This window comes from Stegastes partitus, unplaced genomic scaffold (assembly GCF_000690725.1).
Source record: "Stegastes partitus isolate 25-593 unplaced genomic scaffold, Stegastes_partitus-1.0.2 Scaffold1745, whole genome shotgun sequence".
NCBI classification, from domain to species: Eukaryota; Metazoa; Chordata; class Actinopteri; family Pomacentridae; genus Stegastes; species Stegastes partitus.
Window position 1 is genome coordinate 97,843 of NW_007579476.1, and position 8,924 is coordinate 106,766.

The window sequence follows — 8,924 nt, forward strand, 5'->3', positions numbered from 1 at the left end:
GAAGTTGTTGCACAATCTGATTGAATTGGAGGCTCAATTTGTTTCACACTCAAGTTAAAAATCAATGTGAGCACCAAATAAGAAGCTTCGATAAGAATAAAAATGCAAACACTAAATGGCAAAATGTAGTACAATAGAAAACAACATTAAGAATAATTGAAGCATTTAAAAACTGAGAACACATCAATCATCTATAAGCAAGAACAGCTGGAGGCAAAATAAAACCAAATAAAATGTAAATAATACAAATAAAAAACAAGTCAGTGTGACTGGAGTGTGTTTAGTCCGACCGCACATTAAAGGACAGCAATTAGACAATATAAAGGGGTAAAAATAAATTAATGACTAAAATCCAGTGTCTTTGACTTTCAGGATTTAAATCAGTTTTTGTTCAAATTATTGTACAATTATTTGGTTTGGATTGTGATAAGATAAACTTTATTGGTGCCTCACTCGGGACATTTAAGAAACATAACAAATAACATAAATAAATGAATACAAAAGCTTTAATGTGTTATTTGGTGTATTAATGCTTACCGTCCTAAAAACATTCTTGTAGTGACTTTTAGAATTCATCTCAGTTATTTCCAGCTGTTGTTTTCATGATATTTATTTTCTGTTTAATCTACAGGGATCCTAATGTGGGATCTAAGCACGGATATAATGATTTTAAGGGAGTTTTTTATATTTTAAGATATTGCTGTGTCATTGCAATATCCATATATTGATTTAAGAAGGGTAGCAGGCGCTGTTATCGTCTATATAACTCCCCTTTTCTCTCCTAACATACCTAATTTATCTATTGGACGTCCTGTAGTTCATTTTGTTTGACTTGGCACTTACTCCATCTAATTAAAATCCACACAAGAAAAAAACACAACTTGTAGTGTTTGTGCAAATGACAGTAACCTTACTGTATTGTTTGCTGTCATGTTGACGTCTGGCTGTTTTATTTGTGCTGTATGAGTGCACAGAGTGTGTCCCACAAAGTAAAATGTTCACTTTGCGGCCTGCAGCGTCCTTCCAGCGTCCTGCATGAGTCCAGCTCTTCATTGTAAGTCAGTAAGTAAGACTTTCAGTAAAGTCACCACTCAGCCTCAAATGATGTGTTTATGTGGGGAAAAAAAGAAATGTCCACACAAAGACAGAAAGTCCCCACACAGTCAGACTCATCAGATCCATGAGTCAATATGAAAACAGATGAGACTCAGTGGGGGGTCGGCCACAGTTCAGGAGTTCAGCAAACGATCTGGTTGTCACGCACAGGGTGTAGGTTAATGATTCAGTTCACATTACAGTCAGCTGTTCAAACTTTAAAAGCATCATAAACACACAACAATTCTTATTCATGGCCAGAAAAAAAAAAAACAATTTTGACTCACAGTAGCATCTTATCATTTATTATTAGAAACAATCTTTGCCAACACACATTTATATTCATTATTGGTCACAAGTTTCAGACAAAATAGAACATTTCTCCCATTTTTTTGCAGTATAACTACAAAATATAATTGACTGTTCAGGTTAACTTGAAATCAAATAGTTAGGAGACGCTGCCCCCTAGTGACTAACAGAATGAGTGCAGCAGAGTGTGTAATTATCAAGACTGAAGAAATGATACAACAGCTGAAAAAACCATCCTAATGATGGTCTTGATAGAAACACATCAGCTTGTTTCAACATCCACTCTGATAAGGGTTAATGCTACTGAACCGACACCCAGCTGAGCAGAGAAATTCTTGGTACGGGTGTGAAACCTGTCCTGAAATCCAGCAAACATACACCAGTTAGGAGCAATAATTCAAGAACAAATGTTTTGGGACCCTTATGGCTTCATAAATAGCCCAACTCAGTGATATGCAGGACAGTAGATGTTGCATATACTGTATGAACTACTAAGCATGACCGGGTTTGCATGCAGCCTGTCATAAAGGAAGCTTGAAAGACTGCATGTGAGCAGCCACCATTTCTTACAATACTTTTTTGATGAGGTTAAGGGACTTTTTATATTAGTCAACAATGTCTTGCAGTAGTTGTAAACAGAAGATAGACTCAAAAGAGAGAAAAAACAAGGAACAAACAGTCCTGTGTACCAAACTCCACTGATAAAATATCAATTTTAACTCATCAAACTGTTTAAGAGCCTGTGGCACTTTGATCAGACGACATGATGGAGCTAAATCTGTATTCATCCGACCCTCAGTGTAAATTTTAGCCTTTTTAAACTTTGACTCAACCTGCAGCTCATCTGGTGATGTTTGTGTTCAGCAGCGAGCTCTGAAAGCATCCGAGGCAACAGGTCTGTCCTGTCAACCAAACACATCATTCTGAAAGACGATCATTTGGTGTTTAAAAATCACGAGCTAATGACCAAAATGATTTCTGCTCTTCAGTTTGAGTCCATTTGACCTCAGTGTGGATGGACATCACAGATTGCTCTTCCATTTGCTGCTCTGAGAAGATTCGTTCACTGGGAGGAAAACAAAGTCACAGTCAGAGCAAAAACCTGTTTTCTTCATAACCAACAGACCTCTTTACATAAATATTTGTGTCTTTTGGTGGAAATGTTTAAATCATGTTTTTTTGCAGCAGCAGTGCGACATGACATACCCACACTGATTCTGCCTTCTTTCTCCAGTTTCTTTAGATGATGAACCAGGTTCACATTAGCTGCTTGGTGCAGGTATTCAGGAGTGTCCTGGAAAAAAGGAGGAAAACATCAGCATCGCATCAGGCTTGGACTGGATTTCATGGTCAAAGAGTGGCAGCTCGTGGGGTTGGTTGCAGGCTGTGTGATACCAGATCACTTTTGCAGACTACAGAGTAACAATAGGTTGGTATATTTACGCATTTTGAGGAACTAGACAGTTTTGTGTGGAAGATGGATGCCGTTTGATGAGCTCACCTGGACTGACAGAGACTACACTTCACACCTGGTCTGTCCTACAGGTTAGAAAACACTTCAAAGCAGCAGAGTTTTTTTTTTCTTCCTGACCTTATAGACGATCTTGACAAGCTCCATGGAGGAGAAAGGCTTTCCTGCTCCATCCTGAATAGCTGCCAGGATCTGTTGTTCTCGCTGGTCCCGGTGGCTGATGTAGTGTCTGATCTTGGAGCCAGCATCCTGAACCACAGGGCCGTGACCTGCACAGAGAGGTTTCCTCCAGTCATCTGAGAGGCTTTTTAATCAACAAGCACCAGAGATCAGAGGAGCAACACCGACGATCAACGGAAAATGAAAAGATAAAGAGTCTGAGGAGTAAAACAGCAAATATTCACTAGTTCCACCTTCTGAAAGCTGTGTGTGAACAGACACAATGTGAGAACTTTTGGGCCTGGAACAGTGTGTCGGGTGTATTTCTGTTGTTTTTAACAGTTAATAAGTTTGAAGGAGCGATTAATGTTTTTACCATTAATCATAATTGCAGCCCTAAGTGATCGTATCTTTATGGCAAATGGACGTAGAAAAAACTGAGAGAATTATTATTCAGTTGGACTGTTTGAATAATAATCAGCTACAACAAGCCTGAGCGATGAATGATAAAGTCGTGACTGTATTTGTTTTTAATTCCTGCAGATGCTTGAAACAAACACAGTGACTTTATATTGTTGTTGTGATGTGATCACATGGTAAACTGAACATTTGACTGGTTCCAACTCTCTAAAGTAAAGATTTGGTTTCTCTGTTCCAAAAAAAAAAAAGATCTAAACTGTCATATTTGGGCCTGAAACAGTGTGTTGAACATATTTCTCTATTTTTAACAGTTAATGAATCTAAAAAAGGACTGATTCATGTTGTTAAAGATGATCATAACCCTGAGTGACTGGATGTTTATGGTGAATGCATGTCGAGAAAACAGTGAGAATTAATATTAAATGAATCTGTTGGATTAATATTAAACCAAAAAAATGATGCAGAAGCGTGCAACAAATAGTGACAGAATACTGCTTTAAAGTTCTGCTGATGAAGTTCCTGCCGGATGCCTGATATTATTTACATGGAACATGAGAACCGAACATGTGACGAGAAGGTTCCTGGTTCAAACCCTTGACCAGCAGGACAAATCTGGGTGGGAAACTTATCATTTACTCCCTCACTGCTGAGGTACACTAACTTGAGCAAGGCAGTAAACCGCCGGCTGCCACAGCGCCTGGACTCCCACTGAGCTGCTCTGTGTTCTCCACAGTGGAGCAAACGTGAGCGTGTCTTTGCTCACCGGGGTAGATGAGTTCAGCTCGAGAGTCCAGCAGGACATTCAGGGACTTCATGTAGTCGTAGAGGTCCTCAAACACGGCCGTGCCCTCGCCCAGGATGCAGTCTCCGGAGAAGAGCGCCTGCTCCTCCTCCAGCAGCAAGGCCATGTGGTCGTCAGTGTGGCCCGGCGTGAAAAGCACTCTGGGAAAGAAAGGACAGTAGCCATGACAGCATGCAGGATAACACTCAGCAGCTTCAGTATCATGTGTAACATTTCATTTTCATGTGCAATGTTTTACTTTGATCTCATTTTCAGGTGCAATACTGAACTGTCATGTGCAACCTTTTGATTACATGTACAATATTTTACTGTCAGTGTAATGTGCAATATCTCATTATGATGAGTGACATTACGTTCTCATGTGCAGCAGTTTGATTATAAGTACAATATTTCACTTCATGTGTAATATTTTATTATGATTTGTAACATTTCATTTTCATGTGCAATATTTTAAGTACACATGAATTTCCCTCTGGGATTAATAAAGTCAGTCTGAGTCATATTTCACTTTTGTGCAAAACATTTTCAATATAATATAATGTGCAATATTTCATTGTTATACTTTCTTCCTGTTCTACTGTAGCCTTGTTTCAGCTCACTTCATTTATTCCTGTCATGTATCGTACTTATATCTGATTGGGTTTCAACGTTTTAAGCACTAAATTTCTTCTGCGACCTCATTTTGTTTTTTCTGAGCAACATCTGGCACAAGAAATTATTACTTCCAGTTTAAAAAAAACGTTCTCTATGTCCAGAAGTTGCATATAAAGTAAACTGACTTGAGTGTGGCTCCTTCTGTCTGGATGACGTCTCCATCTTTCAGGTAAGTGTAGCTCCTGGTCCCGGCTGTTTCGTGGACTCGACTGGAGCGAGGAAGTTTGCTGACTCGGACCTCAGAACCTGCAGGAGGGAAACAAAGACATATTAATATTTTTCATTCTTTTTCTTGCGTCTACACAGGTATGAAAGTATAAACTAGACCGTGAGCAACTGATCACACTGATTTGAAAACAAACCAACCTTTTGTCCATACCTGTATTTTCTGGACTGATTTTTATTTTTAGTTGCAGTAATATTACACATATGAGCAGTGACAAACTTCACACAGCATTAGAGGCTGCAGGAGTCATCAAACCCACACAGACAGGCCTCACCAGTGACGTCCCTGCAGACATCCTCCACTCCGCCCGTGTGGTCGTGATGCCAGTGTGTGACGATGATCTCCTGGATGCTGGTGTTGAACTGGTTCAGCGCCTGCTTCAGGCTGCTGATATATTCAGGCACAGCAGGTTCCCCAGTGTCTATAAGCACCCGTCTGCAACACAGGCACTTGTTATAGATTCATAGTAGCGGCCCGTGTTCATGAACATCAGTCCTACTCACACATTAACTACTGTCACATTTATTTGCATTTGTTTGTGGCTTGCTTTGCTTTAATTGTAACATGTGTATAAATCATTGTACAGAAGTAGTGTATTTATTGAGTACTGAATAGGGATAAATGGATTATTGAAATGAAATGAAAATGAAATGAAAAATACTTTATTTATCCCAGAAGGGAAATTCAATCTTATTGGGGCTGACATTAGGTATTTTTCCGATTATCTGTATTTTTATTGGTCGATTGCTGATCAATTAAAGGCTCTACTTCAGGTCTGATGCCGCCTCCTCTCTCTGTCTGTCATCGATCTGTGGTCTCAGAAATGTCTCTAAAGCAAAAACTGAACAAGAAACACAAGCTGTTGCTGCAAATCATGAAACTAACTTCTCTCAGAGTGGCTAAGGCTAAGCTAACGGCTAGCAGCTAAGTTAAATGGCAGCCACAGATTAACCTGAAACAGAGTCTGAAAACAATAATGAACACTAATGCTTTAAGTTAGATGGACCTCAGTGGACAATAAAAGTGAAATATTAAGAAAACAGAGAATAACAGCAGATGTAACTGCAGAAGACAAAGTGATCAATCAATCTCTCTTTGTAATTAAATAAAGAATAAAAAACGATCCCCATATATTTTGCAACTCAGTGACACATATATTACGGTATATCAAAATTAAAAATAAACTTGTACACAAGGATAACTTTAGGGCATCAAACATGAACCATTTCTTTCTCAGATTTGGTCGAAATACTTTAAACAGTTCTAAAATCCGCGGGTCAAACTGCTCCACTCCCTACTCATTAAAGCCTCCCAAACTTCACATAAGGCAGTTTAAATCTGCTTTTAGAACCTGTGTTGCCTTCTTTGTCGACTTTATTGAACAGATGTAGCATCACACAGCAGCAGGAGCCAAACTGAGGCAGGAGCTGTGTAGATTTTCACATCTGGCACAGCAGATAACTTTACTCATTATTTCCGTCTTCTGATGAGCTGCTGCACAGACTCACAGTGAAGTCGTTTGGTTGAACTTGAACTTTGGAAACAGTTTTTACATTTTTCTAAGTGTATGAAGTTCATTCTTACGAAGCATTTTCAGATTTGCAGTTGAAATTCAACAATGTTTGCATTAGTGTCCTGACTGCAAGCATGAACTAATTACTGAAGGAAATAAAAACAAGGGAACGGACTCCTATGAAGTTATTGTGCTCAGTCTATAAGTTACTGTAGAGTTTTGTATGGCTGGAATATCAGCGTTTCTGAACCATCAATTAAACATATAATGAATAAAACACAGTCTTCCATATTGATGCATATCGTCAACATTTTAACAGAACTACTACTTTCAGCGATATTGTTTATTGAGTCAGTATACTGACAGTAATCTTATCGGTAGTTTTTGATCGTTTATTTTATTTTTCAAGAGAAAAAAAATAAAGAAATTAGGCAAAGTATAAAGACTGCTTTATTTTCTCATATGTATGAATTAAATCTATAAATTAAAATGAGTACAGACACTGAGGTCGTGTTGATTGGATGATCAGAGCTCTGTGGACAGCGTCACAGGTTTTACTCACAAATAAAACAATCTGCAGCGAGTTTCATTAAACTGTCCAGCATTAGATCAGAATTCAAAGCTCCACCTTGAACAGGTAAATGCCACTACATTGTGCTGATAAAACCTATTTCACACTTCACGTTTGAGTATGACACTAATGCAGTGACTAATGTGTGATTTTTAATAGTTTTAGTGAAGAAAACAGCTGAAGTATTTCTTCTACCAGTTTGTCTGCAGCCCTCAAATCACTAAATCCTGATCAGACGATTCTCTGAATTTGAACTGAATTCATGAACACGAGTAAAACAAAGTTAAACAAACAGTTGGAGAATACTTGGTTTCGATCATTAGCCCATGTTAGTATAGTTTAGTTAACTCAGTTAATCATTGATAACATACATAGTAAGTGAGAGGTCAACTAGGAGCTCAAACATTCCTGCATCTGCATGTGATTCATTTTCCAGATTTCTGCTCTACGTCCTGTTACTCTGCAGCAACGTACATTTTGTGTATAATCAGCAGAAATAAGGCAACTAAAATGAAACCATTTATTACACTCAGTCTATAAGTTAGAGTAGATTGTATAGTTTAGTCAGTGTAAGCATATCTGTTTTATTCATTTGTCCACTTTCTGTATGGCAGGAATACCTGTTTCCTAAATCATCATCATCAAGCGTCTTTGAGTTTTTGAAAAGCGCTATACAAATAAAATGAATTATTATTATTATTATTATCAACTGAAAACATGATAATAATTAAACTAATCTGCTTCAGTGGATCTGGGTGTGGGTTTTTATATATATATATACATATCGGGGGTGCTGTATTAATATATTTAACCTGTTGTTTAATCCAGATTACCAAAAGGTGCAAAAAGTAGGCAGATGAAACTAAAGCCATGGGGCTATTTAGAGACTGAATTTGTGACATCTGCCAATACAATATGGGGGAGTGACATCTGGGTTTGTGGTACAACATTAAAAATTAATTAAATTCACAAAACTCAGCTCTATATGCAGAGTTTTATTTTGACCTATTTCCTACTGAAGAAATCGTCCTTATTTTTTTACTAGTGTTTTCTGTCTGCAGTTTGATCTATGAGCCCAGAGCTCATTGAATATCAGCTTCCTCTCCTCATATTCCTGCTGATATTATACAGTATTAATAATATTTCCTATATGAAGTGTATGCCGATATAAGCAGTAGATCGTGGTAATTTAATGCACTCTTCGAGTTTTGTTCTATTCGCCATGTTTTATGTCTTTCAAGCAAAACAAAGTTAAATTTAGAAAATTTTAAATGGAGTTCGGTGTGACGACTTTAACAGGAAACACACTGAACATTCCTGTACTGTCAAACCAGAGACGCTCCGTAGCGGAACATACATAAAGTCCGCTTCGTGTGGTGACAATAACAAACGTCGGTTCGGTTGCCGTCACCTTGGCCCGGTGCCCACCAGGTACGTGTTGGTTCCCTGCAGAGTCATCGGTCCCGGGTTGCAGCCCAGGACCCGAACCACCCGGGCTGACAGCTGCTCGATCCGGGGCAGAATCGCGCTCATGTCCGCGGCTCAGGTGATGTTAGATGAACGCAGCACGCAGGTGAAAGTTCACGAGAGCCTCACCAGACCGGATCTACAACAGAGCCCGTGTGTGCGTAAAAAAGCGGCCTTCAACATAAAAGTCACTTTTTCAAAATAAAAGTCTCCGCGTCATTGAGTAGAAGTAAAGAA

At 38.6% G+C, this 8,924-nt stretch overlaps 1 protein-coding gene across 1 annotated transcript; it reads right to left on the minus strand.

The window, feature by feature from the left end:
- Nucleotides 1–1,378: 1,378 nt before the first annotated feature.
- Nucleotides 1,379–8,905, minus strand: lactb2 (lactamase, beta 2). Its single transcript, XM_008302000.1, has 7 exons — nucleotides 8,632–8,905; nucleotides 5,411–5,571; nucleotides 5,036–5,156; nucleotides 4,218–4,396; nucleotides 2,996–3,144; nucleotides 2,611–2,698; nucleotides 1,379–2,470 (listed from the first exon to the last, which is right to left on the minus strand). Exons 1-7 carry the CDS (start codon nucleotides 8,751–8,753, stop codon nucleotides 2,427–2,429), a joined length of 864 nt encoding a protein of 287 aa, XP_008300222.1. The 5' UTR covers nucleotides 8,754–8,905; the 3' UTR covers nucleotides 1,379–2,426.
- Nucleotides 8,906–8,924: the final 19 nt, after the last annotated feature.

Excerpts from the sequence above, each read along its gene's own strand:
- lactb2 (XM_008302000.1), bottom strand. The coding sequence starts at position 8,753 with ATGAGCGCGATTCTGCCCCGGATCGAGCAGCTGTCAGCCCGGGTGGTT. Across the intron at positions 2,699-2,995 it reads TTGTCAAGATCGTCTATAAG|GACACTCCTGAATACCTGCA; the intron begins GTCAGGAAGAAA and ends CCTTTTTTCCAG. Across the intron at positions 2,471-2,610 it reads AGAAGGCAGAATCAGTGTGG|TGAACGAATCTTCTCAGAGC; the intron begins GTATGTCATGTC and ends TTTTCCTCCCAG.